The sequence below is a fragment of the Fukomys damarensis genome, unplaced genomic scaffold (genome assembly GCF_012274545.1).
Source record: "Fukomys damarensis isolate Sample0158 unplaced genomic scaffold, DMR_v1.0_HiC HiC_scaffold_38, whole genome shotgun sequence".
Lineage (NCBI taxonomy): Eukaryota > Metazoa > Chordata > Mammalia > Rodentia > Bathyergidae > Fukomys > Fukomys damarensis.
This window is the reverse complement of record NW_022900950.1, coordinates 2,466,844-2,485,210: the sequence shown is the minus strand read 5'-3', so window position 1 is coordinate 2,485,210 and position 18,367 is coordinate 2,466,844. Positions and strand designations below refer to the sequence as shown.

At 36.3% G+C, this 18,367-nt stretch overlaps 1 protein-coding gene across 3 annotated transcripts in view; it reads right to left on the bottom strand.

The window, feature by feature from the left end:
- Positions 1 to 18,259, bottom strand: part of Hspa4l (heat shock protein family A (Hsp70) member 4 like) — a 54,893-nt gene extending 36,634 nt beyond the window's left edge. For 2 of the 3 annotated variants that reach the window (XM_010618851.3, XM_010618850.3), the window contains exons 1-3: positions 17,757 to 18,258; positions 10,076 to 10,133; positions 7,892 to 8,032 (exon numbers count right to left, since the gene is read on the bottom strand). In XM_010618851.3, the coding sequence (XP_010617153.1) occupies positions 7,892 to 8,032; positions 10,076 to 10,133; positions 17,757 to 17,863 (306 nt within the window). In that variant the 5' untranslated portion in view covers positions 17,864 to 18,258. Of the gene's footprint in view, positions 1 to 7,891; positions 8,033 to 10,075; positions 10,134 to 17,756 lie in introns of all 3 variants that reach the window. The other variant, XM_033759890.1, reaches the window with a different exon arrangement.
- Positions 18,260 to 18,367: the final 108 nt, after the last annotated feature.

Below are 18,367 nucleotides of genomic sequence, written 5' to 3'. Positions count from 1 at the left end.
CACTCCCACCAACAATGGAGAAGGGTTCTTTTCTCCCCACATCCCCGCCAACATTTGTTATTGTGTTCAGGACCTTGCACTTGTGAGGCAGGTGGCAGCACCACTGTGCTAAATCCCTAGCCCAGATTTTCTTAAATTTAACATACATAACTCCAAAATTTCTAGGGACAACTATAAATTAATATAAAATTAAATATGAAATTTAAAAGTTACTTTAGAAAATGTCACTTTTTTTCTGGCCAACCTATCCCTTGATGGGTTAGTTTTATTTAAATAGATTACAGTTTTTCTTATTAACACTATAAAATGTTTAAAGAACTGCTACATTTTACAAACTATGCTGCTATAAACATTGGGTGCACATTTATCACTGTGGATGATTCTTTTAAATCTTCTGGGAAGATACCCAGCAGAGGGATAGCTAGGTCAAATGGAACCTCTAATCCTAATTTTTTGAGGCATCTCCATATTGATTTCCACAGTGGTTGTACCAGTCTGTACTCCTTCCAACAATGGAGAAGGGGCTCCTTTCTCCCCACAACCTTTCCAGCATTTGTTATTGGTTGATTTCATGATAGCAACCATTCTTTTTGGGGTGAGGTGGAATTTCAGTGTTGTTTTCATCTACATCTCAAATGACCAGTGATGTTGAACATTTTTTCATATGTTTATTTGCTGCTTTTACTTGTCTGAGAAATGTCTGTTCATTTCAGATGCCCATTTTTGAGTTGGGTTTGATTTTGTAAAAGTTCTTTATATATTCTAGATAGTAGTCCTTTGTCTGAGGAGTAGCTGGTAAATTTTTGCCCCATAGCTCTGTTGGTAGTTGCTTTTGCACTGCAAAAACTTTTTAATACAATGAGATTCCAGCTGATTTTTTGGGCAAGTTCTTATGCTGTTGAGGATTTGTTCATAAAGTCTTTTCCTATGCCAATGTCTTTGAGAGTTCTACCTAATCTATTTTCCACTAAGTGTTTCTGTTTTGATATTTAGATCTTTAATCCATTTGGATTTTAGTTTAGTGTATAGTTAAAGATAGGGATCTAGTTTTAATCTTTGGCAAGTTGAAAGACAGTTTTCCAACACCATTTATTAATGAGGCTATCTTTCTTCCAGTGAGGATGGTTGGCTCCCTCATCAAAGATGAAGTAGCTGAGTATGTCTGGAGTTATTTCTGTATCTCCTAATCTATTCCACTGATCCTCAGGTTTGTTTCTTTGCCAGTACTATGCTGTTTTTTTTTTAATCACAGTGGCTTTGTAGTATAGTTTCCAGTTTGGGATTGTGACACCCCCTGTCATATATCAACACGGCTGATTTTTCAAATCCTTTTGAACTAGCTTACAGATACTATGAATGCACAAAACTTATATCACTTAAAAAATTAAGTCTTGGTAGTCTTTACAAACATTATTGTAGCTAGGTGTGGTGGTGCACACTTGGGAGGCTGAGGCAGGAGAACTGCCATTGGGTTCGAGGCCAGCCTAGACGACATAGTGAATTCAAGGCCAGCTTGAACTACAGAGAAACCCTGTCTCAAAAACAAAACAAAACAAAACAAAACAAGATAAACAAAAAACACATCTATCCTGTTTTCTCCAGCCCAATGACAAAGCATGAGCAATATTTTTTTCATTTAAAGAATAAAATCAAAAGAATATAATTAGGTTAAATTTTAACCTGGAATAAAACTGCACAGGTAATCACTAAGCAGGCCTTAAAAGATTTAAAGGATATCTGAATTTATTTTATGTCTCAGTTTTGCTATCATAACCCACCCAATAACCTAGCTTCCTAGGTTGTAACCCTCCTATATGTGCAAATGTTTGCCTAAAATACAGCTTTAGCATTTGTTTTGTTTTTGACTTATCTTACTATGCACAGCACACATGTATCAAGCTGAAAGTTAATTCTTAAAAATAGCTTTACTGAGATACAACAATTCACACAGCATAAATGTATCCATCTGGAAGTGTATAATTCAGGTTTTAGTATGTTCACAAAATTGTACACTAATCAATACCATCTAATTGAGTATATTTTTATCATCCCCTCAAAAATTCAGTACACATTAGCTGTCATTCCCCATATCCCCTTCCCCTTAACACACAGCATCCACTAATTTGCATTCTGCCTGTAAAATTTGCTGTATTTTGAACGTTCCAAACATACAGAATATTATATGTGGATTTAAAGAATTGTATTAGTACATGTTTGCAATGCATACTGGATATATTCATTGTGAGGAGTTTGTACATGCACATGTTGCATGTTAATCCTTTTTACTCTCTTCCCCTCTATTCCTCCCCTCCCTCTGTGATAGTTAACTGTGTCAACCTGAGTAAGAAATGCCCAACTATATTGGATTAGCATAGCTGTGGTGTGGCTGTGAGGATTTACTGAAACCCAGATAGGTTTATCATCAAAAAGGATAGCAGGGAAATAAAGAAGGAAGATTGCTTTCAGTTTCTTTGGAGGCACTCCAGTTTTCACCTTCACCTTGCACAATGTCTCCTAGTTTCCAGCACAGACTCTTCAGCCTTCCAGTGCAGAACCTTTAGCCTTCCTGATATACACTCACACAGGACATTACAGTGTCGTTTAATTACAGGCCTTTGAACTTGACTGGATCCTTCAGCTCTCAAGTGTGCAGACAGCCTTTTTATAGTCTTTCACACCTGACTCTGTGGGCGGCCATTATAAGCCTACCTTGTCAGCACTGAGACTGATACAACCTCCAACCCTAGGACCCCTTCCCACTGGTACAAGGTCTATCCCTCTGTTTCCTATCTTTTTTTTTTTTTTTTTGAGACAGGGTCTCACTGTGTAGTTGAGACTGACCTGGAACTCACTATGTAGCCTAGGCTGTTCTCAAACTCACAGCGATCCTCCTGCCTCAGCCTCCCAAGTGCTGGGATTATGGGCATGTACCACCATGCCAAGCTCCTATTATTATTTTTTTTTTGTTTTGAGACAGGGTCTCACTATGTAATTCAGGCTGTCTTTGAACTCACTATGTAGCCCAGGTTTGTTTTGAACTTGCAGCAATTCTCCTGCCTCAGCCTCCCAAGTGCTGGGATCCCTGGCATGTGATCCCAGATATAATTTCTTTTAATTTGCTCTTTAAAATATTTATACTTTGAGTTTCTCACATGTTATATTTAACTGTGTCTTACTTCACTTAGCATGATAATCCCAAGGTATATCTATTTTTTTTACAAATGACTCAAATTGATTAGTAGTCTACTCTGTGTGTGTGTGTGTATATATGTATATGTATATGTATATGTATATGTATATGTATGTGTGTGTGTACACACACACACACACACACACACACACATTTTCTTTATCCATTCATCTGTTGATGGACATATAGGCTGTTTCTAAGATTTAGTTGTTCTGAGTTGTGCTGCTATAAATATGAGCATGCATGGATCATTATATATAATGTCTTTGATTCTTTTAGGAAGATATCTGAAGAGGTAAAGCTGGGTCAAATAAAATTTAGTTTTTGGAGGAATCACTATACTGATTTGCATAGTTGCTGTGATATAGGAGATTAAGGCATGGCAAAAATGGCTGGAGTAGATAAGACCTCGTTAATTATATGACCCCAGAAAACATGAGCAGAACAGTTCCAAAGACCTGCATCTGTACTTCTCTCCAGAAGGGTTTCCATAGGGTGGATTGGACCCTATGTCATCCTGAGGCATGGAATCCCAGCACCACCTCTTAGGATCTGTATGTAGAAGTTCTTACAGGTTTCCTTGAAATGTGGATAGACTAAAAGACACAGATACCACAACTTGGTATTGTGACTTTACTTACAGAAGCCCACTGTGCTTTCTCCAGGGTATCCTTTTATTTTTTTATTTTTCTTTTACTCAGCCCAAACTAGCTCTGTAGAGTCAGTTTCTCCCTCTTTCACTTTTATTTTTTCAAATAAACTTGGCCACTGCTTGTTTCTCTTCAAGTCTTTGTTCAAGATGAGAAGGACCTGGAATCCAACTCCAGAACCTAGTAACATTTAATTGATGAGCCACTTTTAGAAAGGGCAACTTGATACATTTGTACTAGTTTACATTCCTACCCACAATGTAGAAAGGTTCCTTTTTCCCCACAACCTCACCAGCATTTCTTGTTTTTGTTAGTGATAACCCATTTTTCCTGGGGTAAGATGTAGTATCTCAGTACAGTGTATTATTTGGATTTGTGTTTCTCTAAAGGTCAAAAGGTTGATTTTTTTTTTTTTTTTTTTGGTACTGAGGATCAAACTCAGGACCTTGTGCTTGAGAGGCAGGCAGTGGTATCACTGAGCTAAATAAATTCCCAGCCCTGAACATTTTTTCATGTATTTATTGGCCATTTGTAGTTCTCTTCCTGAGAAGTGTCTATTCATTTTAATTGTATATTTTTTATTTGTTGGGGGTTTAATTTTTTTGAGTTCTTTATATATTCTAGGTATTAATCCTTTAAGGAGTAATAAAAAATTTTTCGCCATTCTGTAGATTGCCTCTTCACTGTTGTTTCTTTTGTTATATAAAAGTTTTTTTTTAATTTAATCCCATTTGTTGATTCCTTGTGTTATTTCTTGTGCAATTGAGGTTCTGTTCAGAAAGTCCTTGCCTATGCCCATGTCTTTCAGAGTTTTATCTACTTTTATCTTTCAGAAGATTTGGTTTTTCTCGTTTAATACCTATGAAAATTGACTCATTTTGAATTTTTTTGTTGTTGTTTTGGTACCCAGAATCAAACTCAGGACCTTGCGCTTTTGAGGAAGGGTTGGGTCCACTGTGCTAAATCTCTGACTCCCCCTTTTGTTTTTTAATACAAGATGAGAAACACAGCTCTAAATTGAGTCTTCTACATGTAGATGATCAGTTTTCCCAGCACCATTTTTTAAAGAAACTATTTTTTCTCCAGGCTATATTTTTGGAGTCAAAGGAGTGGTAGCTGAACATGTCTGAGGTTGTTCCTGTATCTTCTAGTCTCTTCCACTAATAGTATATTCTGCTTTTTTGTGACAGTACCATTGTTTTGTTTTTATTACTGTAGCTTTGTTATATAACTTGAGGTCCAAGGTTGTTTTTGCTATTCTAGGTCTCTTCTGGATCTGTATAATTATTTTTTTTGTAAAGACTGCTGTTGATATTTTTATTAGGACTGCATTAAATCTATGTATCAGTTTTGGGAATATGGCCTTTAAAACAATATTTATTCTGCCTATCCAGGAACAGGGGATGTCTTTCAATTTTCTGATAACCTCTTATCTTTTTTTCAATATACTGTAGTTTTCATTATAGAGGTGTTAACTTTCTTGGTTAGGCTAATTCCTAAGTAGCATTTGTTTAATGCAATTATTTCCCATTTAACAATGGGATTTTGTTTTTTAATGGGATTGTTTACTATGAATGGGACTGTTTTCCTGATTTCTTTCTTGGTGGGTATATTTTTGATGCACATGAATGTTATTGATTTTTTAATATTTATTTTGTATCTGCTACTTTACTGAATTTCTTTATTAATTTTAGGAGTCCTCTGCTGGAATTGTTTTGGGTCTTCTATATAAAGGATCATGTCATCTGTGACAAGGATAGTTTGACCTCTTCCTTTCCTAAATTATCTTTTTTTTTCAGTATCTTCTTTTTTTGCTTTTTTTTTCTCTCATTGAGTTTATTGGTACATTTTAGGTATACAGTACAGTTACATTCATTATTGGGATCTTGTACCTTTACATGACAGGTCTTGGTTCTCATTTTTTCCCCCTTGTCGCTGCCCTCCCTTCATCCTCTCCTCCCCTCCCCATCTACAAACACTTTATTTCCATTTTTTCATTTTCTCATATATTTTTTCCTTTATTACTTTCCCCCTACCTTTCCTACTTCCCCTACACCTTTAGCCCTTTTCTTCTCATTTCACAATGTCAGTAATCTCATTAGGATCTTATGTACTATTACAGTTTATACACACCAGAGAAACTATTCGGTATTTACACATGTGTGACTTATTTATTTCACTTAGGAATATATCCTCAATATGTATCCATTTTCCTATGAATGAGTCTAATTTCTCATTCTTTATGGCTGAGTAGTATTCCATTTTATAGAAAAACCACATCATCTTTATCCAATCTCCAACTGATGGGCAAATGGGCTGTTTCCAAGTTTCAGCTATTACAAACTGTGCTGATTCAATGCAATGCCAATTTAAATTCCAACACTGTATTTCACAGAACTAGAAAAAAAGAATCCAAAAGTTCATTTGGAACTATGAGAGACCTAGAATAGCAAAAGCCATCCTAGGCAACAGACACATGGCAGTGGGTATAACAATTCCCAATTTGAAACTATACTGTTGAAAGCCACTGTGATAAAAATAGCATGGTACTGGCAAAGAAACAGACCTGAGGATCAGTGGAACAGATTGGAAGACACAAAAACAACTCCAGATGTACTCAGCTACCTCATCTTTGACAAAGGAGCTGACCGTCCCCACTGGAGGAAGGATAGCCCTTTAATAAATGGTGTTGGAAAAGCTGCATCTCAACCTGCCAAAGATTAAAACTACACCCTTATCTTTCACCATGCACTAAACTAAAATCCAAGTAGATTAAAGATCTAAATATTAAAACAGAAACACTAAAAAATTGCTGGAAGATAAGTTAGGCAGAACTCTTAAAGACACTGGCATAGGAAAAGACTTTATGAAAAAATCCTTCCTATGTTATCTTTTCTTTCTATTCCCTAATTGCTATGGTTAAAGTTTTAGGTAGTATAAGTTGAACAGGAGTAGTGAGACTGGACACCTTCATCTTGTCCCTGATATATGTTATACTTCTATATTACTTGAAATGTTTTAAAGCTCATGCATATTGTAGGACTTACCAGTACTTCATTCTTTTTATGGCCCAATTCCATTGTAAAGATGTGTGGTATGCTATTTATGCACTCATTAATTGATGGACATTTGAGTTGTTTCTACTTTTTGGCTATTATAAATAATGCTATTATGCTGGGTGTGGTGGTGCATGCCTCTAATACCAGCACTTGGGTGGCTGAGGCAGGAGACTACCTCAAGTTTGGTGCCAGCCTGAGCTACAAAGTGAATTCAAGGTCAGCCTGAACTATACATAGAGACCCTATCTGAAATTCTCTTCTTCCCCAAAATGATGTTATGAATACTCATGTACAAGTTTTTGCGTGCACATGTTTCAAGTTTCTTGGGTACTGACAAGAATGGAACTGTTGGATCACATAGTAACTTTATTTTGAGGTATCCCTCTACTTTTGAAAAAAAAATCAAGTTTTTATTAACCAATTTCTAACTGTTTTGGAATGTAGAATTAAAAATCCAGAATCCATCTCATAGAAGATAAGTTTGCTTTAATACTTATAAAAATTAAGAATCTTCTAAATTAGAAAAACTCAAAGCAACTAACATACTATTTGGGTCTATTTTTCTCAACCATAAGCTTTTGCCTTTATCCTTTAGCCCATTTTTGTGCAGCAATCCATTTTTGGAATGCCCATGACCATGGAACACAGCAGAAATTTTTCTCTTCAAATTCTTGTTCACTTAAATTTTTCTAGGTAACATTACTTTCATACAAAAATTCAGAAAACTGTACTCTTCTGCATATGCACTTCAGCTATTTTTACAAGTAGTTTTACAAATACTAATAGTATGTTCCTTATCAATAAAATTAACATTTCAATTGAGAAGTTATTACCTGAATTAGATTTTTTTTTGGCCTTAAAATTATTACAAAACCTGCATAATGTCTTGGGTATGTATGTACTGTGTCCAAAGGGGAAAACTCCCACAAATAACATTATCATATTTGTTTTGTTTTAAAGATATATTTGTATTATGGGAATATAAAGCTTACCTTAACTCCCGCACTTCCATTAGGCATCTTTTGCAGCTCATAGGGAAGCCTGATTCTTTCTGTCTGCACAACAGGATCATCAAATGATCTCCCATGAAGCTTTTTGAAGCCATGAATTGTATTTCTTACATTTGTGACTATCTGTTGGCAGTAAGCACATATTTATCAATTATTTAATGAATATAAAATACTATTTTAATACTTATAGTCAGCAAGTCCCCTTACCCTATAGATCCAAGTTCAGAAATTATAACCAGTTTTCTGATTTCCTAATGATAGTAAAGTGATACAATGAGAATATATACATCTTTAAGTATTACCTCTCATATTCTTTTCTTATCCTAGGGATTAATATATTGTCTTCAAAAGAGAACACAAAACCTCAAAATTTTTTCAAATAACATGAATGTCTGTCTACAACTCCTCTTTGTTTTTCTCAACACTTCTGTTTCAATGTACTATATCTTGATTTCTTATTTCTTTCCTTTTTATTTATTTGTTTTTGAGACAGAGGCTTGCTGTGTATTCCAGACTGGGCCTCCTCCTGCCTTAGCCTCCCAAGTGCTGGACTATAGGCATGCACCACCATGACTGGGAATTTATTTCTTCTATTTTCATGTCTGTGGTTTTTTTTATTGTTGTTTGTTTTTGTTTTTGGTACCCAGGATTAAACTCAGGCCCTTGAGCTTGCAAGGCAGGCAGTGAAACCACTGAGCTAAATCCCTGGCCCTCATGTCTGTGTTTTTATTCAACCTAAATAAAAACCTTTGTTTTATTGGCAAATATTTTATTCTTCTTGATATCTAATTCTTTGTGAAAATTTATCATGTACCAGCCATTGAAGAAACATGTTTCTAGGCTTGTATATTAAAAACCATTCCATGTAGCATGGTGCTAAGTGAAAGAGGCTTATTTTGTTAATGGCTTGTATTTTGGCAAAATAATTTGTTTAACTAGAACATGTAGTTCAAGCTACATAGTACTGTATATTGTGACCCAGTAACTGCCCTTGCTGGGGCGATTGAGACAGTGTCTCACTATATAATTGAGACTGACCTGGAACTCATTATACAGCCCAGGCTGGGCTTGAACTCACAGCGATCCTCCTGCCTCAGCCTGCCACGTGCTGGGATTACAGGCATGCACCACCACACCTGGCTTGTTGATCTTCAATTATGATATGAAAATTACTAGACTGCTCCATAACTATGTTGGTTTATATACTTCTAAGAAAAATGACCTATGGTTTGCTTTTCATTTTCTATTTTAATTTTTTCGAGGCAGGCTGTAACTGTGTAGTCCAGGTTAGCACAGAATTTACTATGTAGCCCAGACTGGGCTTGAACTTGCAAGAATCCTCCTGCCTTAGCTTCCTGAGTGCTAGGACTACAGGTATGCACCATGACCAGCACCACTGCTTTCTTTACAGAGTCCAATTATCTATGATATACTTACAAGATCTGCTAGAATATGAGATGCAAACTTAAGTGAACCATTTTAGCCCAAACTCATTATTTATGTATAATATCAAAGTAGAAGATAAATACATTTTTTCATATATATGACAATTATAAAAAACAACCTTGATAAAAACATAAGCAAAAATTTCTGAATAAATGAATCAATTAGTCTTACCAAGTTATAAGGAAAAAGGCCCTATTAAAATTATTTCAAAAGAAAGAAGATCCAGATATATATGAAACAAAAGAAGTAATTAAGTGCTTTTAGTTCAGTAAAACAAGTCCTGATATAGCAAATGTTAAAAGTTAGTGTTCTAGTGGGGCATGGTGATTCAAGCCTATAATCCTAGCACTCAGGCGGCTGAAGCAGGAGGATCACTGCGAGTTCAATGAACTGCATAGTGAGACTTTGTCTCAAAACACAAAAGCAAAAACAAAAATAAAAATTAGTATTCTATTCATAAGCCTTTCAGAAGTCTACATACTTACCTACACAGGCTCCATAAAAAAGTAGTAGCAACCGCAATAGGCAACCCCAGAAATGTACTCCTCTATTTTCCCACCATCTTTTACAAAGGCACTGGTTACTTGTCATTGAAATGTATGTTCAAGAGACATTATCCCTCATAGAAAAGTGACAACATAGGAAAAATTAATGGTAACTTTGTTAGCATGATTCAGTTAATTTTGCTTCTAAGTCAAAACTTCCACATTAACAATTTACCTGGCTTTTAGCTGCATTTCCAATGGCTCGAGTTCTTGAGCCCAAAGATATACAGGCCCTAAATAAGGGAAAAACAAAAATACTGTTTGTTTCCATGGCATCTTTATATTAATGTACTATTATTTTGCTTCTTATTAAAATACATTTAAAAGGCTTAATGCAATCATGTTATTTTAAAAATATGGAGATAAAAATATACATAGTTTAATTAAATTTTTCCTAAATAATGGGATAGTAGCCAGAATAAGTGTTAGAATTTTTTTTAAAGTGTTGCTCCCCCAAATTGTTTTTCCAATTCTATTGGTCTATGATCTGTTAAAGGAATTATTGTATATAGTAAGGCAAGGCTGCTTGGATTTAAATCCTGTTTTTACCACCTTGACAGCCGAGTACAGAAATAATATAACCACTATTTGCTTCTTCAACTTCCCATCTGGAAGGTAGTGATGATAATACCTGCTCATAGTACTATGTGAGGATTAGTAAATATAGGTAAATGCTCTGAATAACTGGCATGTAATAAACATTATACAAATGATTTATTTTAATTGTTGCATTCAAATGTAACAAAGCAAGTATAGAATAACATTTTCATTAACTACCATTTCATTGTGTAATTCAAGAAAATGTTTCTGTGAGTGCAATTTTAATTATAGGGAAATATTTAACTAGCAAACATTTATAGGTATGATGTATATACAGTAAAAGATACAATAATACCAGTAAAAAATTTAGTTTATTAAGAAAACAACATAGAGAATATATAGTATTAAGAATATTAGCAAAAGGTAGAATAGAATAGCCACTTCCAGATAACAGGGCTTCAGAAAAGCAAGAAGTAGTGATTTCTGAATTAATACAAGAAAGGGGATAAAGTTTTAAAATATGTATCCATGTTCTGGAAAGGGACATTATTGATATATAGATATTGCTATACTAATCTGTCCCCCAAAGGTTTATGTGCAGGAAACTTGGTTCCTGACTTAATAACACTAAGGTGGTAAAACTTTTAAGAGGTAGGGCCCGGAGTGAGATGATTAGGTACATTTTCGGGCAGTATCCTCAGAAGGGATTAATACCCATTTCAAGAAAGTAGGTTAGGTATCATGTGACTGGATTAGTTTCCAAAGAACAATTTGTTATAACGTGAGACTGGACCATGTGCTTTTCCCCTTTTGCATATGGCTGGTTTCCTTTCTACTTCTCTGCTGTTTTTATACAGCTACCAGACACCCTTGCCAGAACCTGTACACACAGTTTGGACCCTCCGGCTACCACTGCTGTGAGCCAAATAAACCTCTACTATATGTTACCCAGTCTCAAGTATTGTGATATAGTGACACAAAACAAAGGTGAAATTCTGTTCTCAATAGCAAAGCCAACGCAATCCTCTTGAAGACTAAGAGCATAAAATCCCTCTGCAAAAACTGTCCAATTGTGCTCTGTCTCACAAGGTACTTAAGTCTTCCTGACAACCAATAAAGCTGTCTCATCTTTAGCTGTTTCACCCTATAAATTCAATCCAGGCAAACTAGCCTGCTTGCCATTTCTAGATGATGTCCACCACATTTGTATCTAAAGACCCTTGTACAGGCTGTTCTCTCTTTCTGAATACTCTGAGTAAATCTATCTATATGGCTGTGCTCTCTCTGTTCAAATGATAGTATATCAGAGACATTTTTTCTGGAAATCCTATATAAACAACATTCTTGCTCCTCCCCCAACACTGATAGCTCATCATTTACCCAACTTTTCTCTATACAACATTATCACCATCTGATATAATGTATTAATTGTTTCTCCACACTAGAATATGAATTCCATGAGGTAGATATAATGTATGCCCCCTGCCTTGGTCTGTACTATCTAGTATGGTAGCCACTACTCATATTTGGCTAATAAAGTTAAATTAACTAAAATGAAAAATTCAGTTCCTCAGAATTATTCTTTTCTATTTCTTTTCTTTTTTTTTTGGTGCTGTGCCACTGAGCTAAATCCTTGGCTCCTCAGAACTATTCTGACTCAAGTGCTTAATACACACATGTAGCCAGTGGGTATACAGAAACCATACATAAACTAGATATACAGAATAGAAAGCTCTACTGAAAAAGCACTGGTCCAGATCTTTGTCCGGTACATAATGGTACTTACTGAGTGAACGGAATGATAGATAGCTCCTCAGGCTAATGTAATCCCTAGTGCTGGGATTGCAAGTGTGTGCCATAGATGCAATATTTTAAAAGCTGATCAGTCATAGTACATACAATATTGAACAATAAGATTAAGCTACATTTAATTATAATATTAAATGAAACATATTAAAATTATAATAAACTATAATTATATTTAAAAAAACTGATCTTACATACAATTCACCCAATTCAAACACAAATATCAATACATAATAATTTAGTTCTTTTGATTATGACCGCCTAGGACCAAGAGTTTTCAAACTACCACCTACTACCTATTTTTGTTAAGTTTTATCAGAACACAACTCTCATCACTAATTTTTATTATGACCATATATTAAAAAGACTATTGGGCCGGGGATTTAGCTCAGTGGTGCTGCTGCATGACTTGCAAGCATAAAGTCCAGAGTTCTATCCCCGGTACCAAAAAAAAAAAAAAAAAGACTATTAATACTTTACTAAACCTTTTAAACTCATAATAGATAATTTGTAAGTTATAATTCCTTCTAGGAACTTTTCATTCACAAGAGCAAGGGCATGACTCAAGAATTCTTTTTTTTTGTTGTGTGTGGCTAACATTTATACTAAAATACTTTTTTTTTTTTTTTTGAGACAGTCTTGCTATGTAGTTCAGGTTGGCCTTGAACTGTGTGGCCCAGCTGACCTCAAGCTCATGGCGATCCTCCTGCCTCAGCCTTTATACTAAAATACTTTTTAAAATAGTCTTAGCTATATAGCTCTGCTACATTTTGAGCCATCTACCCTTTCATTAACTTAATCAAATTTGGTTAAATAAAAAAAGGCATTCACCAAATTTTTCTTGTATAGTTTTTCAACAGCAAAATAATGTCTGCCTATAATAGCTTAGCTATCAATGGAATACTGTATAGCTATTAAAAAGAATGAAGAAGTACACCATATACTGTATGCAAGATTGAGATATTCAAAGTATTGAGATAAATAAAAGCAAATTGCAAAATGTGTAATATAATGGTACTTTTGTTAAAAAGAGAAATATCCCAGTTATGTACATATAATCATCTAATTTAGAAACATACACACTAAACTTAAGGAAGTGTAGTTAGGAAGGGACAAAGAGAAAGACTTAACTCTCTATTATCCTGCTTTGAAGATATTTAAAATTAACTTAAACTTACAGAAAAACATACAAACCACACTCATACAGTAAAAATAATATTCAACAGAAAGATATAAAAGCCTCCTTTTCCCCTAAAACCACCATCACCATCATCATAAAAACTTCTACCAGAAATCTATAGCCTCTGGAGTTCAACACTTTCTAATCTAGTTTATTTTTAAACACACTAAACTGTTTTCTATTTTATGAATTGAAGAAGTAGTTCACATCTGAGACACAGTGTTTAAACAAAGTTTCCCCATATTTCTAGATTATCCACACACTTGAAAATAAACAGGGTAAAAGTACAAGACAGTAAACTAGAGAACTAAATATCAAGTCCAATATAGAATTCTGATGATAAAACTAACAATATACTTAGCAATAATCTTTGAGCTAGTTGTTCCAATTTTAAAAATCCATATTCCTTATTGTAAAATATATTCATACAAACGAAAACCATTATGTGTTGTATATTAAACACATACCCTACAAAATTCTACCTCCAAGAAAAATCTGTTTTTTTTGTTTGTTTTGTTTTTGTTTTTGTTTTTTTTTTTTTTTTTTTTTTTTTTTTTTTTTTTTTTTTTTTGGTACCAGGGATCGAACTCCAGTGTTTGAGCTTGTGAGGCCCGCGGCGGCACCACTGAGCTAAATCCCGCCCCAAAATATCCGTTGTTTATAGTCTTCTACACTGCTTTATTCCACACATTTATACTTACATTTATGTATTTTTATGACCTTTCAAAAATTTTTACATGCCCTTAAAAATAACTTACAAACACTATTAAAACATTTTAAAACAAGATCTTAGAAACTACCCCAAATTAAATTAAATGTTTTATGGCAGAGCAAAAATGTTTCTCTATACAATAACTGTCAGCCAAGTAATCTGTTCAACTACTAATATTCCTATCAACCTAGTACATTCACATTATCCTTATTCCAATGGCTAATGGAAAGATATTTTGGTTCTGTAGTCAGAAAGTATTGAAATGGACTCTCTCATTACTTATGCAGTTCCTAGCTAAGTTACTTTTATACTTTATGCTTCTTAGAGGTAAAAAGATAGATGGTATGACTAAACTCAGGTTCAAGTTCAAGCATAGTGCTTAACACATGGCAATCATTAGTATTAACAGTTATAGCTGACCAGATGCTTTAACTTGATGTTGAATGAGGATTCTTATCTGTAGTTTGATTCCCCATGTGTGAAACTAATCACCTTGATATTGAGACTGAAATAGAAATTCAAATTCCCATATCATTTATACACTTAATTGAATAATATGAACATATCTAAGGCCTTAAAAATGTGTCTGGTAACTATACTTCTAAGAATTTAGATGAATAAATTAAGGACTGAAAATTTATTTTAAAAGGTACTACCTCCAGCATTTGCAAAAATAAAAACATGAATGACTAACAGAGGATGGATTAAATTTAATGATTATACAGAAACATTAAAACTTACATAATAGAAATACATTATCAAACACAATAGTATAAAGTATGTCTTTTCTTTAAAACAAACACAACCATCTTGAAGTTATATTTTTAGGTAGGGAAATTATAATTTTTATCTTCTTTTTATATACCTATACTTTTCAATAATAATACATTATTTAATAATTTTTAAATAAAAATTGCAGAAGGATTATCTTTGTCTCTTCATGCATAATGTTAACTTGTTTCTCTTCAATTTATGTAGGAAATGAGTCTACTACAAGCACTCTATTTTGTTTTTTGGCACTACTGTGCTAGGTACTGACCCAGGGGCATTGTATTACTGAGCTACACCCTCAATCTCTTTTATTTTGAGACATGGTCTCACTAAATTGCCAAAGCTAGCCTGCAACTTGCAATTCTCCCGCCTCGACCTCCTGAGTAGCAGGGATTACAGGTGTGTGCACCATGTGGCACTCAGATTGGATCTCAAAGGCCCATGTGTTGAGGGCTTGGTCTTCATACTGGTGCTCTGGGGAGGCAGCAGAACCTTTAGGAAAAAGGTGGGGTCAAGTGGAAGGAAATTAGGCCATCTGTGGGTGTCTTAGTTACTTTTCTCATTGCTGAGACAAAATACCCACCACCCAAAGTTAAAGGAGTAAAAGTTTATTTAGTTCACAGTCTGTAGAGGTTTCAGTCCATAATCACCTGGCTCCAAGACAGGGTGGCACATGGCAGAGGGGCAACAGTTCATGGTGGTGAAAGACAGCAAAAGCAACAAAAAGTCTTTCTGCTCCTTTTATTTTGTTCAGACTACTTAGGGTGGGTAGCACTCATACCCTTAATATTAGTACCCTTATGAAATACTGTGATGCATGACAGCAAAGATTCTATAATAGTAGGGCTTTTATTATAAAGGACACACTTCACAAATTAATAAATATACTGGGACTAGGAAGAGCAATGTCTCCCCTCGGTAAGTTAAGCCTTACTAAATAAACAGTATAAGAGCACTACCAGACTTCTATCAAGTGTCTGTGTTTAGTAATAATAAAAGATATATTTCTGACATAAATGAAAGTGTACAGTCACAGAGAAATCAAATTTGCAGATGTCAAATTAAGTGAGAAAATGATCCTTTGACCTCAGACCTCCTTTGTAGTTTAGATTTGGCTCACTGAATCTAAATATTGTATTAATATTAGCTATCAAACACATAAACCAGAAATATTACATTAAATCTCAATCACACAGAAGAAGCCAATCGTAATGGAAATTTCTGCAAGTCTCTAGCAGTCTAATTTTTAAAGAACTCTTTCCTGTAAGATCTACCAGGCTCAGTAAAGAGTCACCTACTCACTACTGAAGAGATTTCCAAGCATGGAAATGCAATATGTTTCTTATAATCCTGGCTTCTGACATGAAAGAATGAAAGAATAAAGCTTTAAAGGACTGGGAGAATGTCCACCTGATATTTCACTTTTTTCCTGTAGTTTCAATCACTGAAGTTATATTGTCTCCATTATTTTCTACTTTGCTGAAAGAGTTTAATTTCCTATTTTTTTTGCTGGTAAAAGCTGTATTTGTTGTGACATAAAATCATACAGAGATGAATTCATAAGTAGTTTGTAATCACTGTTTCAGCCACTTATTGTGTATAAAAGCATCAGAAAAAGATTTAAAAACAAGAAAAAAAAAGTTCAAACAGTACTGTGAGGATTACCTGACCTATGTCCACATTAGAGAATGTAAACACCCAAAATTTCAATAGAAGACATGTAGATGAGTAAATATAGGAAAAAGTGGTATAAAACATTCTGGAATATTCTTGGAAAGAAATCAAAGCACAGCCTGCATCAGGTAAGCTAATCTTCACCAAACTGCTATGTATTTTAACTACTCATAGAATTTTAGTAATTAGGGCATTTAAAGATCATTTAACATTGATCCTAGTTAACACTGGACCATTCAGAAGAGTCAAATCTATTACTTTTCATAAAAAGCAATGCATGGAAGTCTCCTCATAAAATTACATGTAACAGGAGCTTACAATGGAATACTTATATTATTTTTTCATATTACTTAGTCACATTTTCTTTGCCAACAAACATCCCAGAGCAGAGGAGCAAGGGAACATGTGGCAACATGTGTTTCTATGTCATAATGCCATTCTTAAGTCTTCCATCAAGTGTTCATAACAGCAGCACTTCACAATCATGTTCATACAGGATAGTCACCTCTGACTCTCCAATGATTTAGTCTAGAAATATTCTTTGGCTTGTAGGATTTAACCCACTAATTTCCATTAATTGACTTACATGACCAATACATAAGACCAAATAACTCCCATTTGAGTCTTTCCCTATGAGTACACTATTAACCTTCGCCCTTGCAAAATGGTCAGATGATCTAATTTCTCAAGGCGGGGGGTGGGGTGGGGGGATCGGGGCCAGATGAACCTGCAATTCATCTTCTCAAGTGTGCAGTCTAAGCTCTCCTTACTTGTTTGAGGGAAAGCTGTCACCTAGGAGACGCGGGCAGGAGGAAGGGCAGAATGGAGAGCGGAGGACAATCCCGAGCGAGCCCCCACAGGCACCCAGGGCCCTTCCTTCCTGCTCCGACGCCGCCAAGGCAGCCCCACGCCAGCCCCTCCACGCAACTTGCGGCGGGGTCGAAGACGGCGTCACGGAAAGGAGAAGAGCCAGCCAGGGAGTCCCTCGTCCTGGCGAGAAGTCCGACTGCACCTGGGCCCACAATCTGCGGTGGCCGGGGATGTGCCCTGGGGCTGCACCTGTCAGTCGGGGCTCGCGCCCGGAGGGGCACACAGGGAACCTGCAGACAAAGCAGACCTAAAGACAGGAGAAGATGTGTCTTATGGCTGGGTGACGAGCAAAGGGGCACTTACGGGGTACACCTGTCGCTGTACTCGTTGGCGATGGTCTCAATGCCGCCACTCCTTGCTACAGCGATGTAGCAGTTGAGAAAGCCGAGATCAATGCCAACCACAGACATCCCGCCTTCTGATGATGGTCGGGCTGCCGGCGCTGAAGCCTCGGGTGCAGGGACCACGTCCTCTGGTGGGTCGTTCCTGCTGGGACCGCGACTCCTACGAGAATCAGAGACAGGACTCCGGGTCGCAAACTCTGAAAATAGGGCAGGGCGTCAGGAAACCGCGGAGGGAGTAGACGCCAGCAGCCACTGCCTCAGCTGCGTCCGGCCGCAGGGGTCTCTTCACTGCGGCTCGGACGCCTCCAACCGGCAGTTACTGGGAGCTGCGCCTGCGCGCTCGGCCGCCTGGGAGGATCGCGAGCCCTCGCTCGGCGGTGGAGGATGCTCCCAGCCTCGACTTCCGCCACTTTCGTCTGCACTCGGGCAATGGCTGCCGAAAAGGCTGCGGGTTCGAGAAAGATCTGGAAAGCGGAGCCAAACAGGGGCGGATGGGAGGGGAGAGGAGGCGGGGAGGGGAGAGGAGGCGGGGCGGGCCGGCGGGGAGGCGGAGCTGGCTCGCCTACGGCT